Here is a 25807-nt window from a genome sequence, read left to right on the forward strand (position 1 = left end):
GCTCTTGCTCAGGCTGGTCTTGAACTCCTGACCTTGAGCGATCCACCGGCTTCGGCCTCCCAGAGTGCTAGGATTACAGGCGTGAGCCACCGCGCCCGGCCTGAAAACTTTTCTTTATTTAGAATATTTGAAGAATTTATTTTCAGTCATTCAGCCAGTATTTGGGATATAGCAAGCCTGACACTGTTAAGTGAGACCCATGGATTGAGAGAAAATATTTGCAAGTCATACATCAGATAAAGGCAAATATGCAAAATACATAAGGAATTCAAACTGTTCAATAACAAGAAAAGAAATAATCCTGTTAAAAAATGGGTAAAGGAATTAAATAGACAGTTTCCAAAAGAAGACATAGAAATAGCCAACAGGTATACAGAAAAATGCTCACCATCTCTAATCATCAGAGAAATGTAAATTAAAACCACAAGACGGTATCGCCTCACTCCTCTTAGTTTAGCCGTTATCAAAAAGATGAACTATAACAAGTGTTGGTAAGGCTGTGGAGAAAAAGGAAACCTTGGAACACTGTTGATGGTATTTTAATTAGTATAGTCATTTTGGTAAACATAGAGGTTCCCCAAAAACTAAAAACAGAACTACCATATCCAGCAATCCCACTGCTGGGTATATACCCAAAGGAAATGAAGTATGTTGAAGGGATATCTGCACTCTCGGGTTCATTGCAACAGTATTCACAGTAGCCAAGATACTGTGTCCATGAGTGGATGAATGGATTAAAACAATGTGATGTATGTGTATACACATACACACACACACACACACACACACACACACACACACACACAACGGAATACTATTCAGCCTTAAGAAAAAAAGAAAAACCAGGAAATTCTGTTATTTGCAGCTTTATGGATGAACCTAGAGGACATTATGTTAAGTGAAATAAGCCAGACATAGAGGGAGAGATATCATATGATCTCACTTATATGTGGGAATCTAAAAAAGTCAAACTCATAGAAGTAGAGAGTAGCATGGTGGTACCAGAGGCTGTGAGGTAGGGGTGGGTGGGGAAAGGGAGAAGTTGGTCAGTGGGTACAAAGTTACAGTTAGTTAGGAAAAATAAGTTCTGGTGTTCTATTGCACAGCAAGGTGACAATAGTTAATAATAATGTATTATGTATTTCAAAATAGCTAAAAGAGAAGATTTTAAATGTTCTCATCACAAACAAATCGTAACTATTTGAGGTGATAAATATGCTAATTACTCTAATCATTCTACCATATATACATGTTTTGAAATACCACTTTATACTCCATAAATGTATATATATTAATGTATATAATTATTGTCAATTAAAAATAAAACTAACAAAAATTTCAAAAACATTGTGTAGGCACTGGGATATAGTTTGTGAATATGGCAGACCCTAGAACCCTGCTGTCGTGGCTACATAGTCTTAAGATGAAAAATAAAGCATGCTGGTAAATTGATGATTCTACTTAAAATATGGTGTAAATAGACTTTTAAGATTCTATGAATTTCAGTCCATCAATATTTAACTCTATAGTAATCATGTTTGATTAGTAGGTATTTCAGGATTTTTATAAAACACCTTTGGGTTATTTTAATAACTACAATTGCTACTGCTTGGTGAAGATATTAACAGTCCATTTAGATTCTGAAATCTGAGATCTGAAGAAGCCAGATTTGAGTGTCAACCAAGCCGCCTATTTGAAGCACAGATTTTTGAACCCTATTACCAAACCTGATTCATTAGGTATGAGGTCAATCCCAGAGATTGAACTGCAGCCCTGGGGGTGGGGAGTGGTACAGATGATAACTTCAGAAAACATGGAAGCTCTGGTTTAGTAGATAGTGAATATGTCTATAGTACTGACGTGTCTTTAAATAAATCTCTAAATTGCTCATGCTTATCTTCCTTTTCATAAGCAAAAGCTAAAATATTCAACACTAATGTTTTATAACTATCTTTAGCATATTTCATCTTTTGGGGAAGATGGGATAAAGATTTTTATTTCTTTTCTTTTTTGTTATGTAAAGTTACACATCCTTTTATAATGACTTTAAAATACCTCAAATCAAGTCCCGAGGCTTGGGAGAGCAAGACAAGTTAAAATTAAGCCTCTGTGAAAGAAACAAGTATTGTAATTTACCAACCATTCCTTGTTACGGAATATGTTGTGATCAGATCTTCTTGCTTAGGGCTTTTTACCTTTTTGGAATAAAGTCTTATAGGGGAAACTCTTTGCCCTTTTGGTTATTATAGATTTATTTTGATTCTAAGAGTTCCAGGATGGGGGTGACTAGGGAAACCAAAGCTGTACGTAGTAAAACTGGCTTAGTATAAGGACAACTGTATACAACTGTAAAATTTCATGTACTGTTATCATTTACCATTTCTGCTGCTATTTACCATACTTCTACCCAAGTCCCATCATATTTTTCCCATTCTCCAGATTTCCCTACCTTTGAATCTTTTCTTATTGTTTTTGGAATGCTTCCTCTAATTTCTTTGCTTTTGCCTTTTTCTGAGGTTATTTCAGATAATTGTTTTTTTGTGACCCTAATGGTTTGTAGCAACTATGTCATCTGATAATTTAAAGTTTATCCTCTGTGAATTACAAATAAATTATAATTTACTCCAACTCATTGGAAAGCCATAGTAGACTATAGAGTGGTCAGATACACCACTTTGTATCTGACGAACTGTAACAAGATGAAACTTTAACTAGTTTTGTTCAAGGCAGATCAGTGTTGTCAGTCTTATTCCTTTGAGCTTATTCTTGTCTGTTTTAGAAATTCTACACAGCAAAGTTGTTTACCTTCAAAGGCAGTAAAGCAGTAGCCACAGACCTGTTCCGTCTTTCAGAAATTTTTGATTTGCTCTTTACATCTGCCAGCAGTAAGTTTCTCCCTAAGGAAACTCCTTTTAGAAAGAAAACTTTAAAATGAGCTACCCTTTCACTTTTCTTTTTTCAACTTCAGGATTATTATGGAATAACAGACATTTTAAAAGACAGTATAAATATTAGGTGCCATAGTGCCTCTATGCATTATATAACTACTACTCTTCCTAACCATGAAATTAAAAGAGTACTAGAGGGTACTGGGAAATATTTTTTCTGGAGTTCCAAAACACTCTAACAGGCTTTTTTTCTTTGAAGAATAAATTGCCTCTGTGTCTTTCTTTAGGAAACTATAAATGTTTACTGTGGAGTCCAGTACTTTTATTGTTGAATTAACCTTGCATTCCTAAAGTAAACCTGAATTTGTATGACATATAAGTTCCCAAACTTTTTTGGAAACATTTTGGGTTAGAAGTATTTTACAATGCAGTTGTGTTCTCCCCACCATCTGCAGTTTTAGAAGGGTAACAGTACGTATGCCATATATCAAGTAATACTGATGGAGGAATAAGAGGGATGTCTCCCTAATCAAGTACATTAGTATTTCAACATTGAAATACGGTGTCAAATCTGTGCAGGTCAGATTGACTTTCAGAGTTTTGGGTTTTAGGAATTGAGGTCTTATGTAATCATTTTGAGCCCAGTATTTTTTAAGGCCAAACTATATATTGCTAAAGGGCTTTTGTAATCACCTTTATTAATAGTCACCTGTAATCACCTTTATCATAATCACATTTATTAATATTTACATAAAACTTGTCTCATTGAAATTCAAATGCCGTGAGAAGAGTATTAGTTGTCTATTTCTAAAGAGTCCTAAACAGACAGTATAAAGTTTCATGTTAATTTGCAATTGAATTTTGCATCAAAATCAGGAACTCTGTCCTAGGAGAGAATTGCATTTATTTGCAAAAGTTGTAACTGTCAGAGTGATAGTGCAGCTGTGTATCGGGTACTGTTTGTAATTTCCATGTATTATCTCATATAATTCTCATAATAAATGTATGTAATAGGTTGTATTATCCTTTTCATTTTGTAGATTAGGAAACTGAGTCACAGAGATGAAATAATTTTCCCACTGTCACACCGTTAATGGAATAACTGGTATTCTAACCCAGACATCATTACTCTAAAGCCTATAAATCCTTGGGGAATGAGAGGGTTGTGGAAATGATCTCAGACTTGAGAACAAAACATTGAGAAGATAAACAGAAACTTTCCATTCAAAATGAAAGGGCAGTGATTCTTCATGAAGAGAAGACATAGGCCACTTTGGCAATCTTAGTGTAAGGATTCTGGAATTATACTACCTGGGTTCAGGTTTCATCTCTACAGCTTATTAACAGGCCTTAGTCAAATTTATTAATTTCTGTATGTTTCAGTTTTCTCATTCATAAAATAAGGTTGATAGTATCTGTCTTTTATTTTTTTTAAATCCCTACTTGTCTCTTCTGACTTGACAAAAGTAAGACTGTGATTAAGACCACAAAATTAAAAATGTAACTATAAATTATGTAAAGTTTTTCTGAGAAAAACAAAACTGAGTTACTGTTTTCATTTATAATCAGATCTTAATGTTTGTATGATACGCTCATGGAGAAAATTAAAATATATGAGGACAATAGTATCTGTCTTGACTGATGAACTGTGATAATGCATTTAAGAAACTAGAATAATTTTTGGCACATAGTAAGGGCTCAGTAGATGTTAGCTGCTGCTATTGTTAGTTGGCAGATCAGTCACATTGATTTGGGATGATTTGTTTGACTACTTGTGTCAAATGTTAAAAGGTATGTGGCATAAAACAGGAAAAAATAAAGACTGATTTCTAGTATCTCTGGAGGTGTCTGCAAAATTGGGGGCACAAGAATTTTGGTTGCTTAGTAAATGGGATTTACCATTAATTTAAAATTCGATTAAAAATTATTATTAAAAATTTATGTCAGATTATTTTCAGGTTACTTGTTGCTTAGTATATTTTGTTTTGGGGAAACTGGTTCAATAATTACTTGCAGAATACTGAAAAGGAACAGGTTTTGTCTGTAGCCCATAGGATTTATTAAATGTAGAAGTTTATTTTTCTCTGTCTTAAGTTGATAGTAAAAAAAAATTAATGATAGCAGTCAGTCTAATTTTATTTATGCTCATGGCATTTTGTATCCATTCAGTTCCCTTATTTATTTAGAAATCCCATATTTATTGTCTTTATGTTCAGCCTTAAATGATCTGTGTGCTTTATTTTTGCTCATAGATTTAAAAATTCTCTTTATAATTTAATTAGATAGCATGTCTACTAATAATTTAAATGTAAATTATCCTTTTTCAAAATAAAAATCCATTCTAAAATTAGTAAACATTATTTTTACCAGCAGTAACCCACATTTTCTCTTAGCTACCTATTCATTATAGGTACACTTGTATGAAAAATTGATTTAATAATCTATCTTCTAATTACAAAGTACATCTTTGCTTTTGGAAGAAAACAATTTAAGTGAGAGTAGTTGTGTGACATCTAATTGCGTAACTATATATTTCTTTTGTATCTCGTAGTAACAGCTGAATTGTTTTTAGCTAAGTTTCTCATTGTCATTAGTAAGAGCATTGGGAAGTATTACTATTTTATCATCTTATTACCAACATCTTGATTAAGGTTTATTATTCCTAACCCAGTGTTAGTTACCACCCTAAATATTTCATTTTTTCCCTTGATATCTTTTGATGTCTTGGTTTTTATAAACTTTGTAACTTTATTGACATTTATTTGAAACAATTGATGATTCTGTCTCACATTTATAGGTTGTTGTTTTACATTTTTCTCCCTAAAATATATCTATGAAGTGGGTGGGCTAATCTAGGATTTTCCTACTCCTCAGTTAGAGAACATAAAAGTGCCTAGGGGAGTATAGCATGGTGGTTCATTGTGGACTCTGGAACCTGACTGCTTGGCTTTGATTAATAACTCTGCTATTTGCTAATGTTGTTACCATGGACCAAATATGTAATCTGTCAGTGCCTGAGTTTTCTCACTTGAGAAATGAGAATGGTAATAGTATCTCTCTTAGAGCTGTGAGGTTTAAATTTAGGTTGGTGCCTACTGGATAGTAAATGCGTGATAAATGGTACTATCAATATTGTTATTGCCATCTAGTGATTGTGGATAAATTGACAGTTAAGAAATAGTATAGCACTAGAGTCAAGAGAGACCCAGCCCCGTCATTGCTTTCTAATATTTTTTCTAGTTGTGTTCATATGTGTCTGTGTGTGTATGTACACACACACACACATATTTTTTAAAAAGCAGAATTAAAGGGTTTTAGTTTTCAGATTTCCTCTCTTGCAGTCTTCATGCATTATAAATTTTTCTTAGTGAATAAAATTAAGACCTGATACAAATTTCAAACTCTGCAGTGATTATTAATAAAATACCATTTTAAAACCTATAATTTGAATATCTTCACCAAATTGATGAGTATTTTTTAACATATATTTGAAATGTATTATTTCACCAGCCACATTGAGATATCAGTATCATTTTTCAGGCTTGCAGTCAAAGAATGTAGAATCATAAAACCCTAAAAATTCATAGATAGAATTGTTCTTTTCTTTTGGCCTCTAAATATGCAACTACATAATTTTGTTAATGTTATACATATGCTAGGGAATTGGGTTTCTTCAGTAGAAGGGACAGAGAGTGTTTTGAGTGCATGCCATCTCCTCATTTTAGTCCTATTAGTCCCTACATGGAGTAGACTGAAAATAACATGTGACCTTGTCATAGCAGTACATGACTCTCCAAGGAAGGTGAGCATTGGTTATATTTCATCAAAAGAAACTCATTACAAAAATGTGTGAATTCTTAATTTATAGTGTAAGTACTTTAAAGGGTCTCTCTTGTGTAATTGAGTTTTTACTGTAGGAACAGTTAAGAATACAATGAATTAAGACTTACTAATATATGTTGCTTTTAGGGAGGACATGCAACAAGCTGTTTATTATGGTACACAATTGTACATATTTATAGGGTACACGTGATATTTTGCAACATGCATAGGATGTGTAATGATCAAGTTAGGGTATTTGGCATATTCATCACCTGGAGTAGTTATCATTTCTATGTGTTGGGAACATTTCAAGTACTGTACTAGCTATGTTGAAATATACAATCCATTGTTGTTAACTGTAGTCATCCTCTGCTATCAAACATTAGAACTTATTCCTTCGATCTAACTATGTTTGTATGCGTTAACTGTGCTGCTTTTTACAAAAAATTACTGCGAGGAAAATTCTATTACATTTATTATATTTTTGAAAATGAGATTTTATTAAAGATTTTGTTAAAGATAGAAGCTAAAACTCATTGAATGTTTACCATATTTTGGTATCATACTGAGCACTTTACACACATTATCTCATTTAATAAAATCTCAAACTTCTCTGATGTGTCTTCATGATTTAATAGATGGAGAAACTAGAGGTCAAATAAGATTAATAACTTAGAGTCAAGTTATTAGCGCTGAGGAGTAAAATTCAAACTCTGTACTCCTAAAAGTACCTTTCATGTCTTAACTTCTGAGGTTATTTCAATACCAAAGTAATTAATCGTTTGTGTATTTGTGTAGGGAACCATTTTAATTAGTACCCTCAATTGTTTGAACTTCATCAGGGTAGACAAGACTATAAACATGTTTATAGTAGAAAAGGGAAGAAGAATATAAAAAGTAAATAATTATCGTGGTGGGTATATATGTCATGCAATTTTCAATTGTTGATAGTTTTTATAGGCTAATACATTTTATTTAAAGATGGGAGGGAGATAGGAACCATCAGATGGTAAGATAGAGGAAGTAAAAGATAGTCTAGACTTCCAGAAGTGGTTTTTTGGGAGTTACGTAGGAGAATGTACAGGGGATATAACCAATTAAAAAGAACCAATACAGAAAGCAGATTATGTTTGACTGAGACAGAGGAAATTAGTATATAGTTTTGGGTTATAAAAGAAAGATTGAAAGATTTTTTTTTTTCTATTTATTCCATTCCTTTGGTAGTTTTTTTTTCCCCGAGGTTTTATCATAACATTTTGGAGCTGGAAGGAACTCTAGATAATTTACAGAGAGACCTAGTCTCCATTCACCTCATTTTGCAGATGAGGAGACTGAGGGATATAAGGTAATTGTCTAAGAGCACATAGCTTTTTCATGGCATAGCAGGATCTATTAACCGTAGCTTTTAATTGCATATTATGCTTTTCCCAGTACTATAAATCATCTTTTCCTTAAAGTTCCAAAAATCTTATTAACCTATCTGAAAATGAAATAGAAACAAATCTGTGTAGACATGTGCCTTGTGTTTATTCCCTGTTGATGTTCTTTTTTGATATGTATGTTTAAGGTGATGGGTAAAAGTAGTAAATTACTTAAATATTTGTTGATTTTATGTGTACTGGTTGTGTATTTGACATCCAATTAAATGAGTGGCAATAAATGTTTTCTTTCCTTAGAACTTAGAAATACTGGGTTTATATATGATATATTATTTTGATCTGCTTTTTCTGTTGTTAAAATAATGTAAATACTGAAATCACATTTTTCTCTCTTCATTTTGCAGTAGTATTATTGATTCCACAGAATACAGCCAACCTCCAGGTTTCAGTGGCAGTTCTCAGGTAAATGATATATTTAACAGTATGTTTTAGTGGTACCATGAGTACTATAAGCACCTGAGTTATAAAATTATTAGATTAGTTTACTGAAATGTCCTATCATAAAGACAACTGTTTGAATGCTATGGTGTTGATTAGGACTTGAATAGCTCTGATGCATAATGGAAGAATCGACTATTTGCTTGTCGATAAGAATTTAAAATTTTTTTTTTTTTAATTTACCGGTAATTCTAGACCTCAATAGGAAGGAAATACTTTAGGAAGAAATTATGAATAATTAGGGCATTGTTTGTCTTAGAGATATGAAAGTTATAAATTTATTGATGAATTATCCATCATTATGTTGAAACATTAGTTTTTCTCTGGAATGTAGACCACAAGCTTGAGTTAAAGAGACAACTAGCATCACCTCTTCCAATTAAATATATGATTATTTTGACTTTTGCTCTCTTCATCTTTGATGTGGGGATGCTGATATTTGTCAAACCTATTTTTGAGGCCTGACTTTTTTTTTTTTTTTTTAACTTTCTGTATTGAAATAATTTGGGACTTAGAGAAAGATTACAAAAATAATAAAAAGAATTCCTTTGCATTCTACATCCATATTGTCTGCTTAACATTTTATCACATTTATTCTCATTCAGTCTGCCTTTTACATATATATGCATGAAATTTTTTTCTTTGGATTGTTTGAGTAAGGTACAGACATATGTTTCTTTACCCTTGAAAACATTACGGTGCATTTCCTTAAAAACAAGGATATTGTCTTATGTCATCACAATGTAATCTTAAAATTCAAGAAGTTAACATTGATACAGTTCTCTTATCTAAACTCTAGATCTTATTCAGATTTTATGAATTGTTCTGATATTATCCTTTACAGTAAAAGGAAAAAAAGATTCATTTTTAATGATTTACTCATATATTTGCTTTTTGTGAAAAAAGTAGTACTTATTTTTGTCAAAATGGAAAGTAAATCACTTTGGATCATATCGCTTTTGTTTTTCTTTTCCCAAAACTTTGATTGGTACCCCTGTTACTTTTATGGTTAATGTGACTACTCTGCATATCCTGTGCTTTATTATCTTCATGCACGCACACGCGTTTGGTCTCTCTTTTTTTTTTTTTTTTACAGTAAGTTTATAGATTGATTTGTGTCTGTTTCTGAACATCCCTGTAAATACCAGGTTCAGGTATTTTTATAAGACATAATGGGATATACCAGAAGAAATTTTAAAGCCTTAAATTAAAATATATTGTAAGACCTCGAGAGAGAAAAGCAGTCCCTAAGTCTGGAAACTGGCTTGGCATTAATAGGTAGGCCTTGATGTTCTCCCTTTGAATATAATTTCACAGAACATCAACATCAGACAAGGCTACTCTGTGACTATTACGAAGTGAAACAAAAAACAAGATCACTCCATAAACTTGTCTAAGCACATTGAAAAAAAATTAAAAAAAGAACAAGGTCACTGTGCAAACCACAAAAAGTACCAGACACACCTCTATCCTGACTAAGGAGTGATTGCTGCTTCTTTACCAGTTAAAACTTTAGCCTCCCAGTAGTAGCAGTCTTCTGTCCTTCTAGGTAAGATTTATTAAGTTACTTAATTCATAGAATTAGTCCCATATCCAATCCAGAGTGAAGCCCTACTTCCTTGAACCCTTCCCCGAATTATTTAACAAAAGCCTAAATCCTGTAAGTTGTTTCTAATACTCTTACTGAAGCACCTCTCACTCATATTTATTGCAGTTAGCAATAAATAAAACTTGTTCAACTACACGTGTTTTTATTGATCTTTGACTGGAAGGCTTTGACCAAACTCTAGATAGAGGAACAAGAAAAGGTTCCCACTGTTACCATTTATGTAACATTGCTTTGGAATTTCTAGCAAATTCTGTGTGCTAGAAAACAGTAGAAATTGAACCTGGAGACAACCTCCAGAATGTGAGAAAATATTTACAAACTATCCATTTGACAAGTAATTAATAACCAGAATATATAACCAGAACCCAAACAACTCAACAACAACAAAACAGCAACAACAACAAAAAAAAAACAACAAAAAATCTGATTAAAAATTGGCAAATGAGCCGAATAGACATCTGTCAAAAGAAGACATACAAATGGGCAATAGGTGTATGAAAAAATGTTCAGCATCACTAATCATCAGGGAAATATAAATCAAAGCCACAATGGGATATCATCTCACCCCAGTTAGAATGGCTATTATAAAAAAGACAAAGATTAACAAATGCTGGCGAGGATGCAGAGAAAAGGGAATGCTCCTACACTGTTCATGGTAATGTAAAGCAATATAGTCATTATGGAAAACAGTATAGAGATTCCTCAATAAACTAAAAATAGAACTACCATATGATCCAGCAGACCCACTGCTGGGTATGTATCCAAAAGAAAGGAAATCAGTGTATCAAAGCAATACTGCATTCCTGTGTTTATGGCATCATCACTACTCACAATAGCCGAGATATAGAATCAACCTAAGTGTCCATCACTAGATGAATGGATAAAGAAAATGTGTTGTTTATATGCAATGAAATCTTATTTGGTCATAAAAAAAGAATGAAGTGCTGTCATTTGCAGCAACATGAATGGAACTGGAGGTCATTGAGCTGAGTGAAATAAACCAAGGGCAGAAAGACAGATTTCACATGTCCTCACTCATATGGGAAGGGGGGATGAAGAGAAGTCAGTTAATGGGTAGAAAAACACCATTAGATAGAGGGAATAAGTTCTAGTATTTGATAGTGCAGGAGGGAAATTATAATTGATAATAATTTATTATATATTTCAAAATAGCTAGAAGAGAAGAGTTATAATGTCCCTAACATAAAGAAAAGATAAATATTTGAGGTGATGGATATTTTAATTACTGCTTTGATTATTTTACATTGCATTCATGTATTATAATATTACACATAACCCCAAAATATGTACAACTGTGCTATATCACTTAAAAAAAGAAATTGAACTTGGAGGAAAGAGAAAAATAATCAGAAGTGGTTTTTTTAATATTTTAGAGTTAGCTCTTACTATTATGTAGTGAAGGAGACTTTAGGTTTGAGATACTGTACTGAGACAATGTGTTATCTGTCCACAACCCCCTCTGACAGTAAATCCTATTGATATATTGCCATCTTCACACCAAAAACTTAGAACTTATAGATAATAAAGAAATACTCACGGAAAGGCTACCTAATCTGTGAGTAAGTCACTGTAAGTAGAGTAAGTATGTGTTTAAGGATTAAATAGTTTGGCTCTCCCAGGAGAATCCAACCTTAGCATCTGTTAGAGGACAGAGTAGTTGTAGAGGAGGAAATCCTTCTAGTGTTTTTATGAGATGTAACTGATACGATACATTGTACAGTAGGCCTTACCCTTCATTTCTAGCTGTACTCTGTATAAGAGACAGACCTAAAATAAATTGATACAAAAACAATTGAAATAGAGCAATAGTGGAATATAAACCCAACAAATGCAAACTAAAGAATATAGCAAAAACAAAAACCAACAAAACCACAAAAGTACAGAACAAAATGGAACTCAAGTAAACAATATAAAAGGTATAGTTTTTCACATAAATAAAAAGTATACTCCCCCAAAAGTAGTAATGCTTCATGTCATGTTGTAAAGGATGGGAAAGCAAAAACTGTTGGAAGTTAAAATTATTAATTAATTAAAATAATTAAAAGGTAACATTTATTTTGCATTTACTTTTCATAGACACCGTTCAAACTACTGTACGTGTATAAACTAATTTTAACAACTACTTTATGACATAAGTACTATTATTATTTATTTTGTTTTATTTTATTGAGGGGGAAACTGGTACACCAAGAAGTTAGGGAGGTTGATCAAGGTAATATAGCTTAGTAAGAGGCGAGAGGTGAGATTTTTTAACCTAGACGTTATGGCTTCACAGTCTGCTTTTAAATACTCATTTATTCAACCAACAGTTTTTTTTGAGTACCTGGTATTTACCAGGCTCTATTATAGGCTCTGGGAATACATCATTGAACAAAACAAAACAAAAATCCCTGTTGTGGCCAAGTTTCCAGTCTTGTTGGGAAGATACTAATAGTAAAAAAATAAAGATAGCTTTTGAACAAAGAGGTAAAATATCTCTGATACGAATATCTCAGATATTAACATCTCTGGGAAGAAGTTCTAGGCCGACAGAATAACAAGTAAATAAGCCCCGAGATATGGAGCATTCCTTACGTAGTTCAGAAACCCAGTGTGGCTAGAGAGGAGTGAACAGGGAGAGAAAAGTGTAGAAGATGAGGTTTAAATAAATAAATAAGTAAATGAATAAGTACGTGAAGAGAGGCTACCTCCTGGGTGGCTTTCTTAGGCTGTTAATATGGACTTTGGATTTTTTCTTTGAGTGAAATTAATTAAACTCGGTTTAATTATTTATGGTAGTCCTTGGAGCATTTAGGAAAATGGATTGAATCTAAAACAGGATAAATTGTACCATCTGCATTCTGTGAACCAGAACCCCCAATAAACAGAGACAGACAGATAATCTGTAGAAGAGTAAACTAAAGATTTATTTGAATACCTTTGTGTCAAAAAACGGTTCCGGATGCAATATGAGCAATTCAAAAAATAATGCTGGTGAAAACACTACATGTCAAAAATTTCTGGAATGTGGTCAGAATTACACTGAAATTTCATAGCATTAAATGCTTTAATTTTTAGATGAAAGTAAATGAACTGGGTATTCACCCCAAGAGACTACATTACCATAAGATGGTAAATGTAGAAAGGCAAATTTTTTTTTAAAAAAAGAGCCATATACAGCATTGAAATTAGTTATCATGATATGGAGTAGGTTAAAATGATAATGCTGATGCATGCTAATAAAAATAGCAGTCTTAATGAAATGTATAACTTTTAAGAAAAACATTAAAATAGATCAAAGCAATTATAGGACAATTTAGACCAGTAACCATAATTATTAATTTAATGGGGTTCCAATTTAAAAATTCTCAACTGTATTTTTGTTTTAATATCAACAAGAATGAGCTCGGAAGCCTAACAGTATTTTAAAGGGTGTGCAGAGAGTGTGGCCGACTAACTTTAAAGTTCATTGGTAGAATGAATGATTCAGAGATTAATGATTAGAGAATTTACTCGATCACCTATTAAAATGTATCCTAAGACTGCTGTAACAAAAGGAGCAGAATAAAATTTAAAAATCTGACCAGAAGGTAATTACTAGTTCAGCCTATGGTGAAGGTTGTCATGCAGATCTGTAGTGAAAGGAGAGATTAATACATGGTGTTGTGACAAATGGGAAACCATTTGATGGAAATTTAGCTTCTTGTTTTATCACTTACTGAAAGAGTCCAGATCAGCTAAATAATGATTTAAACAACAACAGGACTACAGAAATTAAGAAAGAAACCTGCGTATAAGAAAGCACCACAGGCTGAGCAAGGTGGCTCACACCTGTAATCCTAGGACTCTGGGAACCCGAGGTGGGAGGAGGATCACTTGAGCTCAGGAATTTAAGACCAGCCTGAGCAAGAGCGAGACTTTGTCTCTACAAACAAAAAATAAAAATAAAAATTAGCCAGACATGGTGGTGCACACCTGTAATGCCAGTTACTCTGGAGGCTGAGGCAGTGGGATCACTTGAGCTCAGGAGTTCGAGGTTACAGTGAGCTACAGTGATGGCACTGCACTATAGCCAGGGCAACAGAGCAAGATTCTGTCTCAAAAAAGAAAAGAAAAAAAAGAAAGCACCACAAACAAAATTTAAACCTAAATTGGAAAAGGTATCATAATTATGGTAGGTAAATTGCTCAATTGCTTCAGAAAACAGAAAGCTTTGATAAGAATTTCATCTTTTTAATGAAAGCTCCAAATAGGGTAAAAAAAGAAATAATGTTGAAGGACATGGTTAAAAAGGCAAAAAATTCATACATTCAGCTCGCATATGAGATAATACTCAATTTCCAAAATAATAAAAGCAAAATATGAAGGAATACAAGGTACCAAAGAAGTCATCTAATAGTTATGGGTAAATCAAAGGGATGTTTCAAAATGGGAAATACTCATAATTGCAGTGTGAGTGTGTGCACACACAAGCATGTGTGCGTGTTGATATGTGTGTTGGGGGGAAGGTAGATGGAGGGAGGGAGAGGGATAATTGAGTTGGTAGTCTATTAGGAAGACAATTTGGCTATGTAAATATATGAGAAATGCTAAAAATGTTTGCTAATTATACAAATAGAAATTTATTTTAAAAAGTGATTCAAAGTACTACATAAAATTATATACCAGTATTAGTTATGTAAGGGAAAATTCTGGAAAAATAAACATTCCCCGCCATAATAGAATAGTTATGGAAATTATGCTACAACTATAGGATGGATTATTCTACTGCTCTTAAAGATAATATTTAGTAGTTGAAATTGAATTTAAAAATATAATAGCATAATATGATTGAAGGCCAGATGTGTATGAACTTTATACAGCTGTTTTACACTTCTGAATTTCTGAAATTGCCCATTTTGCTTCAGAATTTTTATATAAGCATAGTACAATTAGCCATAATAGAATAGTTATGGAAATTATGCTACAACTATAGGATGGATTATTCTACTGCTCTTAAAGATAATATTTAGTAGTTGAAATTGAATTTAAAAATATAATAGCATAATATGATTGAAGGCCAGATGTGTATGAACTTTATACAGCTGTTTTATACTTCTGAATTTCTGAAATTGCCCATTTTGCTTCAGAATTTTTATATAAGCATAGTACAATTAGCAAAATTAGGAAATTAATATTGATATATTATCTAGGCTAATTCTCAGACCCTACTCAAGCTTTAACAATTTTCCCAATGATATATTATCTAGGAAAACTTTAAATTTTTTATTGTAAACTTTGTAAAATTTAAATTTCACCAGTTTTCTCACTAGTGCCCTTTATAGAAAAAGAAAAAAAAAAATCCTGGTCCAGAACTAGTTGAGAATGATTTGTTGAATTTATTTGTCATGTCTTTTTACTTTTTTCTAAACTGGTATAATTCCTTAGTCTTTCATGACATTGGCATTTTTGAAGAGTAGGAGTTATTTTGTAGGATCCTCAATTTGGGTTCATCTTGTTTCCTCTTGCCTAAGATTCAGGTTGTCCACTCACTTCAGGAATACTACAGAAGTGCTGTTGTCTCCTCCTTAGGTTGTCATAGCTGGAGGCAGAGGATATCTGTCTGTCTCACTGTTGGCAGTGTTAATTTTGATCACTTGATTAAGGTCTGCCGGATTTCTCCATGGTGAAGTTACCATTTTCTCCTTTTTGAGCATCTGTTATTAAACCTTACTTGAAATAATTGTTAATGTGGTGGTTATCCAAATGATAATTTTTTAAGTCCTTAACATCTTCCACGCCTATTAGCCCTTCTCTGTATTTGTTTATATCATTGTGGAATCATGAGTTCTGAGTTCGTAGTATATTCTGTCATTCATTTTGAAATCGTCCTATATTTGGCTGTTCAGAGCTCCTTCAGGTGACTTCTGTGTCCTTTTGACATGGTCCTATCTTTCTTTATAAGTACTTTCTTATGTTCTTAGACAGTAATGTTTCAGTCTCACCCTGTACTTACCTTGCCCCAGTTCTAGAATCAGTCTTGCATCCAAGAAGCTCTCTTTTCTTTTAGTGGAGAAATATATTTAGAAACCAAGATCTGGGTCTTAGGTATGCTCATTGTTCCTAGAGTGTCATTGCTTGTAAGCCTTCTCAATGGACAGAGCTAAGAAACACATGTATGTGTAATACATATTTAAATATATTCACATACATAATATGTATGTACGAATTATACATTAATTACCATGTTTGATTACTGAAAGACACACAGCTTCTGGAACAGCTTGAGTACAGACAATGGATACGGTACAGCCAAGGAGGATATTTCTTGAAAGGAGCCCAGAGACTTGATTCACAATCTTCTTTGTCCTTCCACCGCTGGGTTGCATAGGAACTGTTTCGTTGCCAGGTTTAAAACCACTACTGGCTTGAGTTTTTGAAGTACCTCAGTACCAGGAGATCCAAAGTCTTCTTTTGTTTGGGGATTCTTAGTGTGAGCTAGTCACTTTGACACATACATTTTGGTTGTGTGACCAGCCTTAACAGTCTCCACTAACACCAGGTGCAAATCATAAATTCAATTATTATTGTTAAACAATGCTGACAGACTGATACTTTCCACCTCAGAACAATTCACTGATTCATGGTTCAGAATATCACTTATCTTTAGTTAATATATTCCATGGCGTAGGCAGGAGTCAGAAGCTCTGGAGATAACCATGTGGTCAAGCCAGACTAGCTGAAGTCAATTCATGCTATGCACTATATAATAAATAATAGTTTTATAGTCATATGTGTATATACACATATCTGTATGTATTTCCGGATCTGTCTTAAAAGGTGTGAGTTCATACTGATGATCTCAGTCAAATAGCAGTTCACTACTACAGGGCTCAATTCATTCTAGCATTGCCCCTTTCCATGTTTGTAATTTTTTTTCTAACAGAAACCTAGCTCTCCTTATCAAAATATATTCACTTATTTGCATAGTCTTAGAATATATTAACCAAAAAGTAGTATGAGAATTGGTGAGAAAACAATTGTGCTAACTGGAAGTATTTGTTTAACATTCCTTTTTTCTTTAGACTGATAATATATACTGAAAATATAGTATGCTTAAAGGTTATTTGGCCTGTTTAATTTTCTTCATTAGTTGTGATATTTTGAAATACAGTTCATTTGCTTCTGTTTGCATTCCACGTACTTTCCATCCTTAGTTCATATGTCCTTTCTTGAATGTATGAAATATTAACCTGATTCTAAAAATCAGAGCTATACAAAAAAGTTAGAATCAGTAAATGCTACCCTTTCAGCCCTTCTGTCGATTCCCCTACCCCTATCTTTTCCATTCCATTCTTATATACCCTCTGTAGGTAACCAATTTTATTAGTAAGGTTTATAGATACCTGTTTTTAAATTTCTGCTCTTTTTCACAAAGGGTAGCTTTCTAGTGATGTTTTTCTGTACTTAACAGTGTATCAGGAAAATAACTCCACAGAAGTTCATAGAAATCCCCCTTATTCTTTTTTGCAGCTGCATGAGACTTCTTATGTGGCTGTACCATAATTTATTTAATCAATTTGTTATACAGGGTTAATTAGGTAGTTTCCTTTATTGAAATTACAGACAGTGCTGTAGTGACTAGCTTATTATGCCTATGTATTAATATTTTCATATTATTGAAGGTGTACCTTCAACGTAAATGCTTAGGAGTGAGACTGCTAGATCAAAGGTGTGGACGGCTATTGCCAAATAAACTGCCCTTAGAAGGACTGAACCAATTTGTGTCTTCAACAATGTTTGAATGTGCCTGTTTTCCCACAGTCTCTAAAACAGAATGACTTTTTATACTTTGTGAATTTTGCCAGAAATGTATCTCAAAATAGCTTTGTGTTTTTCTAATTATGAGTGAGGTTGAACATGTTCATGTTTACTGGTATATTAGTATACTTATTAGTGAATAGTATATTCATATCTTTAGCTGACAGACCATTTTCTTCTATGAGGTTTTTTATTTTTTTGGTTCAATTTTTAAGACTTTGTTATACGTTAGGAATACTAGCCCTTTATCTGGGCTGTATTTTTTGCCTATATCTGCCTATATTTTCTTCCATTTTGTTAATTTTTTTTACCATTCAAATGTTTTCAGTTAAAATTATCAAATTTTTTCCATTATATCTGGATTTTTAGTCACAGTTAAAAACCTCTCCCTACAACTAGGATATAGAGAAATTTACCCATAGTTTCTTAAAATACTTGTTTTGCTTTTTTACATTTAGATTCCCAGCCCATTTGGAGTTTATTCTAGTGTATGTTTGGAAGTGTGGATCTAATTTTATCTTTATCCAAATGGCTAGCCATTTTTTCTAGGCTTATTTTTAAAAGTCTCTCTCTCTACTGGTGTATTTCAGTTCATGTATCAGTATCACCTCTTTTTATAGAGACATAATAAATAGTATGTTTTAGTGTCTCATAGGACTAACTCTCCTCCCCTTTAGCTTTTCTTTTTCCTTGTTTTACGGAGTATTCCTTCCTGTTTGCTTTTTCATAGGAACTTCAGTATCAAATTTTCTAGCTCCATAAAAAAGTTTTTTGGTACTTTTGTTGGAACTGCCTTTAATTTATAAATTATCTTAGGGAAAATTGACATGTTTATTATATTGATTTGAGTCTGGGTTTTGCTCATTTCTTCATAAATGCATTTCTAAGTACATAAAAAATCTTAGTTGAAAATTTATTTTTAAATATAAATTTGAAAATTAAACTATTTTGAGACAATTATAGATTCACATGTAGTTGTAAGAAATACAGGTTTAGGATCTCAAATCCAAAAATTAGAAATTTTAAATGTTCTAAAATTTGACAGTTTTTGAGTGCTGATATGATGCTCAAGGAAATACTCACTGGAGCATTTTGGATTTTTGGATTTGGGATTCTCAACCAGTAAGTATAATGCAAATATTCCTAGGTATGGAGGGGGCTGGTTTGCAAAGCTTTCATCCCTCTTTGGGCACGCATGCCTTCCCAACATCTCAGTGTGTTCACCAACCTGGGAACTCATCCAATCTTGTTTGGAGTTTTTATAGAGCTTAGTCTCCAGGTCCCACCTCCTTCCTGGAGGTTGGTGTGTAGGGCTGAAAGTTCCACCACTATAATCACTTGGTCTTTCTGGTGAACAGCCCCATCATGAGGCTTTGTGGGGGCCCCAACCCAAGTCACCTCATTAAACTCAGGTATGATAAAAGGGCGCTTTCTATGAATAACAAAAGATGCTGCTGTTGTCTCAGGGAGCTCCAAGGGTTTTTAAAACTGTATGTGCTAAGAACTAGGGACCAAGACCAAATATATGTCTTACACCACGTTTCCTTTTAATGTTTGTAATGACATCTCCTTTCATTCTTGATACTGATTTTTCTCTTTTTTTCCAGAAGTGTTTATCATTTTTTCTTTTTAATAAACTCACTTTTAAAACTTTTTGTTTTGTGTTTTCTCTTTTTTATTATTTTGTTTTACTTAGATATACTTAGAAATACTTATATTTTTGTTTCTTTATCTGAAACTTTAGGCTGTTTATTTTAGATCTTTTCTTATGTAAGCGTTTAAAGCTATAATTTTCCCCTCTCAGCACTGCTTTAGTTGTGTCCCATAATTTTTGGTGTGTTTTTTTCCCCCAGTATCCTTGAATTTGAAATATTTCCTCATTTCCCATATGGTTTATTTCATATATTTGACCCATGGATAGATTAGAAATGTGTTTTATGACTTCTTAATATTTGAGTTTCTCCTAGAGGTCTTACTAATTTCTAACTAAATTGAGCTGTGGTCAGAAAACATACTCTTTGTTATTTCAATCCTGTTAAATTTATTGAAAGTCATTTTAACACATTGACTGCCGCATTAGAAAAAGATTTTTTTTCCTTGGAGCCACAGTGTTTATTACGAAAATAGCATAAAAACTTCAAAAACAAAACGATCCTTTCTGATGTAATGAAGAATTTGTTATTTTTTATTGTTTTCTGTGTGTGAGTTATATGCAACTTGAAAAATAGTTCTTGTGGCTCCCAAGGTGAAGAGATGTGTGAGTCACCTATGCCTCACGAGGCCCTGGGCTCACATGGCAGTTAATGTGTTAATTGCCTAATTATGGTTTGTCTTTGTGAACATGCTATGTACATTTGAAAATGTTTATTTTACAATTCATTTTATTGTTTTGTATATACATGAATTAGGTCAAGGTGGTATGCAGTTTGTTTAGATCATCTGTTTACTCTAGTGCTATTAATTTCTGAGAGGATATTAAATCTTACTATGTTTGTGTTTGCTTTAATTCTGTTAACTTTTGTTTTATGCATTTTGAAGCTCTATTATACACATTTATAATTATGTGTTACTGATAAGAGACACTTTTATCAAATTATCCTCTTTATCTTTGGGAATATTCCTTGTCTTAAGGTCTATTCTACCTGATATTAATACAGTCACTGTAGTCTTCTTATTTTAACTGTTTGTATGGTATATCTTTTTCTTTTTAACTTTTGATTTTAATTGTGGTTTATACTTAAGTATATTTCTTATAATATATAGAGATCTTTTTTTCTGGTTTTTTTTTTTAAACCATTCTGATAATCTCTACTTGTAGTGTTTGTCCATGGACATTTAGTATAATTATTGATATAATTGTATTTGTTATTTTATTATTTGTTTTCTGTTTGTCCCTTTGTTTCTTTGTTCTCATATTCTCCTTTCTTGCCACCTTTGTGTTATTTGAATGTTTTATAGGTCAATTTTATCTATTACCTATACCTCCTTCTTCACATTATTTTTTAAACTGTTCTGTTGATTACAATTTATATTGTTAACTTGTTACAACCTACTTAGAGTTGATTTTGCACTGAAATCTGAAACATAGAATTTCAGCAGTTCATAGTTCCACTTATCTTGCCACTTCTTGTATATTCTATGCTACGGTTGTTATAAATTGTAGCATAGTTTATGTCACCTCTGCATAAATTACAAATCCTAGAATATCAAAATATTTTTTAGTTCATCATATACATTTTAAAGAAACTAAGAGGAATGTATTGCCTTCATATTTACTGAGATATTTGTCATTTTCCCTTCTATTCATTCCTGCCTAAACCTCCATATTTTCCTGTGGTGTCCTATGAGGATAGCAGCTAATTCAGCCTACAAATTAAGCTATCTTAAGTATTTCTCCTTGAGTTCACCATTGTACTGTACTTTGGTATGTAGGTAAAGTACAATGCATACTTTACACTTCATCATACAATAGTAAAAAGATATATATACAAGCGTCCAATTTAACACAATTACTTTTTATGGCCTTATTAAGGGCATTTCTGAGTGAAACTGACTTTTACAAAATGTGAATTTGTATGTTTTTATTTTTTTATTATGAATAGTGGTGAAGAACAGTGTCTATCAACATTTGGTGCCATTGCCTTGATTTGTGCTAAGCAGCCAGCACTTTGACACTGGCCTTTGCTTTTGCATCACAAGTGCAAACATAAGCACAATGAAAATATCAAATAACGTCTTACTGTTTTTATGAACATCGTTTTGGCCTCACAGATTTACTGAAAAGGTCTTGGAGGACCACCAGGGGTCTGTAGCCACACTTTGGATCACACTATGATAACCAGTGTTCTAAATTATGTAGGTTTCTCTTTTAAAGTCAGTCTTTAAATCTGTTTATTTGAAAATCTTTATATGTGCTTAATAATTTGTTTTATTATTTTGTAAATGGTCCTTGAATTTCTGAAGATTACTTAGACAGTATAAATAATGATAGTTTTCTTTTTATGTTAATTTATGAAATTAATTTGAGAAGGGATATTTATACATTGAAAAATATTCATATTTCAATGAACTGTACTGGAACACTTTTGGCTTCATTTTGAGTAGGAGTCTTAGTGTAATTGACAGGGAACTTTGCTATGGTGAGTTACTCCTTTTATTATACAAACATTGATTTCATTCATCTTTTGAAGATCTCATTGCTTTTGTACTCTTTGCCACTACTTTATATTAAGTGTGTGAAATAGAATATTCAGTTTTGAGTACTTTTCTACTTTCATTTTAATTGTATTCATTGAGAATTAGAGTTAAATTTATAAAGATATTTTTGATAATTTATAGGCTGACACTAAATGATCTTTTTATATAATCATCTCATTTGCTCTGTTATTTTCAGTGTGGCCTGCTAACTTTCTAGCTTTTATTTGAGGACTTTTTTTTAAACCTTTTCCAATGATCAAATAAGATACTTACATGCCTGTTTTTGCTGTGGTGAAATTTAATTATCTTTGAGTTTGGTGAGTGTGGCTGTTTTTCTTTGTAACCAATCTAGATAAATTAAAACACGGTTAATGAACATTTCCTTTTGATTTGTAGCCATATTTGTATCTACTTACAGGTAATAGAGCTTTTCTTGAGATTATGTTCTATCTGATGATTGGCCTTGTGGACTATCTGAAACCAGTTTGTACTTTCAGAATATTTATTTCTGCACAGTAAACACATTTCTGTCCTTTTATATTAGTGTTATTTGTGAATTTAGTAATTAAACCAGAGGGGTGGGGAACCTGCGGCCTTCTGATTTCAAGATTATTCTTTTTTAAGCACCAAAGGAGGCTAGAAAAGCTTCGTCTTTCTCTCTTGCATCCTTTTTAATAAAAGGATTTGTTCTAGAAAATTTGGATTCAGTCAAGAGGCCACAGTCAAGGATCCAGAAGGCTGCATGTGGCTCCAAGGCTGCAGGTTCCCCACCCCTTGATTTTTCTTGACTTATATGCCTTCTTCTTGAGTTTTGTTATTGTAAACATTGTCGTCTTTCAAACTCTGAAGTCTTTTCTGTTTTTCTATTAAACAGATCACTTTAAAAAAATATGTATACAATAAAATCTAGAACAAAATTTTAGATTTTATTTAAAAAATATGTTGGTACAACTGAATGTATTTCTTAAATATGTAAATTAGAAGTATAATTATAATAAAACCTTCATGGAATAAGCTGCACCATTAATTACTAGAGCATTAAAAGTAGTATACAAGTTATCCATGTGCTCTGAGCAAACCTCATCACCTGCGTCCTGTCCAGAGGTAATAACTTTTCTGTTATTTATGTTTATTGATGTGTTGGCTTTTTAAAAATAGTTTTACCACAAATACATGCATACACACACACACACACACACACACACACACACGTATATATTATTTGATTTGGCCAAATTTGAACTTTGTGAAAATTATACCATAGGAAGTATTTTTCTGAGACTTGTTTTTTTAGAGATTCATTCCTGATGTTAGGGACTGTAGTTGATTCATTTTTACTGATGTATAGTGTTTCACCGTGTTAATATGCCAAAGTTTATCAATTGTCCAATCTATACATTTGCTATATTTCTAGGGTTTTTGTTGTTTCTGGTAAAGATTAAAGGTATTGTTGTATGTGTTTCCTGATACATAGGTGCAAAGAGTTTAGATTATGTACCTATGAGAGGAATTTCGAGTCATTGGGTATACAAAATTTGTATTTTGAGATACTATCAAATTATTTTCCAGAGTGCCTTTAGCAGTTTATGCATTTCAGTTTCTCATCATTCTTGCCAATAATTAGTACTGTTGGGCTTCAGAATGGTTGTCACTTTAGTGGTAATAAATGGAATATAGCTGTGGTTACAATTTATATTTTCCTGTCACTGTAAGGCTCGCATCTTTTCTTATATTTATTGGCTATTCATGTTTTATCTTTTGTGAAATGGCATTTCATGTCTTTTCCTTATTTTTTTTCTGTTGGTCTTTTTCTTATTGAAGGAACTTTTTTTAAAAAAAGATGGATTCTGGATACTAATCATTTGTTCCTGTGTGTTGCACATATCTTCTTACAGTTTTCTTTTTCTTTCTTTCTTCTTTTTTGCCCAGGCTAGAGTGCCATGGTGTTAGCCTAGCTCACAGCAACCTCAAACTCCTGGGCTCATGCAATCCTCTTGTCTCAGCCTCCCGAGTGGCTGGGACTATGGGCGTGCACCACAACACTCTGCTAATTTTTACTATTTTTCGTAGAGACGGGGTCTCATTCTTGCCAGGCTGGTCTCGAACTCCTGAGCTCAAGTGATCCTCCCTCCTTAGCCTCCCAGAGTGCTAGGATTACAGGCGTGAGCCACAGTGCCCAGCCTTGATTTTTCTTATCAAACCTTTTTAATTATGGATTTTGATGAACAGAAGTTTTAATTTCTAAATTTCTATGTCATGGAATTTATAACTTTTTATAATTAGTGCTTTTTTTTGTTTCATTTAAGAAATTCTGCCCTTTCTCAAGATCGTAAACATATTATCCAGTAACATAGTACATGGTCAATTTTATATTAATAAATGTTCCATGTATGCCTAAAAAGAATGTGTGTTTTTTAAATTGGGTACAGTTTTACATGTATTCATTAAATAAAACTTTTATATATGGCTCTATGTCTCCCATTTGACTTGGTGAGATTTATCTGCTATGTTCATGGATTTGTTAATTTCTCTGGGAATTTCTGCTTTATATATTTTTGAGCTTACTGTTATGTACAAATAGGTATAATTCTTGTTGAATTGAACCTTTTATGCAGTGTCTGTTTCCATCCTTAATAATGTTTTTCATCTTGAGTCTATTTTTTTCTTTTTTAGTTGGTATTTTCCTATTGTATTATCTTTTATGTTATTACTTCCAGTTTTCCAGTTTCTTTATGTTTTAGGTGTTTTTTTGGCAGATAGGATACAGTTATTTTTTAAAAATCCATTCTTTTTTAAAATTTAATCTTATTTTTTAGAGGATCTCTCTTTGTCACCCAAGATGGAGTATTGTGGCATGATCATACTCACTACAGCCATGAACTCCTGGGCTCAGGGAATCTTCCCGCCTCAGCCTCCCTAGTAGCTGGGACTAAAGGCTTGTGCCACACGCCCAGCTAATTTTTTTAAGCTTTTTTTTTTTTTTTTTTTAAAGAACCAAAGTCTCACTTTGTTGCCCAGGCTGGTCTCACATTCTTGGCCTCAAGTGATCCTCCCACCTCAGCCTCATGAGTAGCTGGAATCACAAGTGTGAGCCACTGTGCCAGTGAGTATTTAAATTTACTTTGATTACTAATGCTGATATAGTTTCACTCTTTGTTACACCTATGTTTGGTATTTTTCTCACTTTTTAAATTTTTTCTAGGGGGATATTTTACCCCCTTCTACCACCCTCTACTAATTTGAATGTTACTTATTCTATTAGAATATTTTTAGTAGTTATCCCTGAAATTTATTCACATTTATCATTTAAACAGAGTCTATACTTAATTAATATCTTAATCACCTTCCTGAACAATATAGGAGCTCCAGAACACAAAGTGCTTATCACTCCCTTCTGACTTATGTGTTCTTATTTGGTGTATTTTTTCTGTCTTTTTCTAAACTCCACAAATTAGAATGATAATATATAATAATATTTAGAATCAGTGATTTGGTTGCTAGTTTCCTTGTTCCTTTTTTCTTTATATTAAGTGTGTGAAATAGAATATTCAGTTTTGAGTACTTTTCTACTTTCATTTTAATTGTATTCATTGAGAATTAGAGTTAAATTTATA

At 32.6% G+C, this 25807-nt stretch overlaps 1 protein-coding gene across 1 annotated transcript in view; it reads left to right on the top strand.

Annotated features, from left to right (window-relative positions):
- RFWD2 (ring finger and WD repeat domain 2, E3 ubiquitin protein ligase) overlaps positions 1-25807 on the top strand; it is a 187959-nt gene that overhangs the window by 110230 nt on the left and 51922 nt on the right. Inside the window, exon 7 of the mRNA XM_012644641.1 lies at positions 8494-8551. Coding sequence (XP_012500095.1) covers positions 8494-8551 — 58 coding nt within the window. The remainder of the gene's footprint in view (positions 1-8493; positions 8552-25807) is intronic.

The sequence above is a fragment of the Propithecus coquereli genome, unplaced genomic scaffold (assembly GCF_000956105.1).
Source record: "Propithecus coquereli isolate 6110/MARCELLA unplaced genomic scaffold, Pcoq_1.0 Scaffold216, whole genome shotgun sequence".
NCBI classification, from domain to species: Eukaryota; Metazoa; Chordata; class Mammalia; order Primates; family Indriidae; genus Propithecus; species Propithecus coquereli.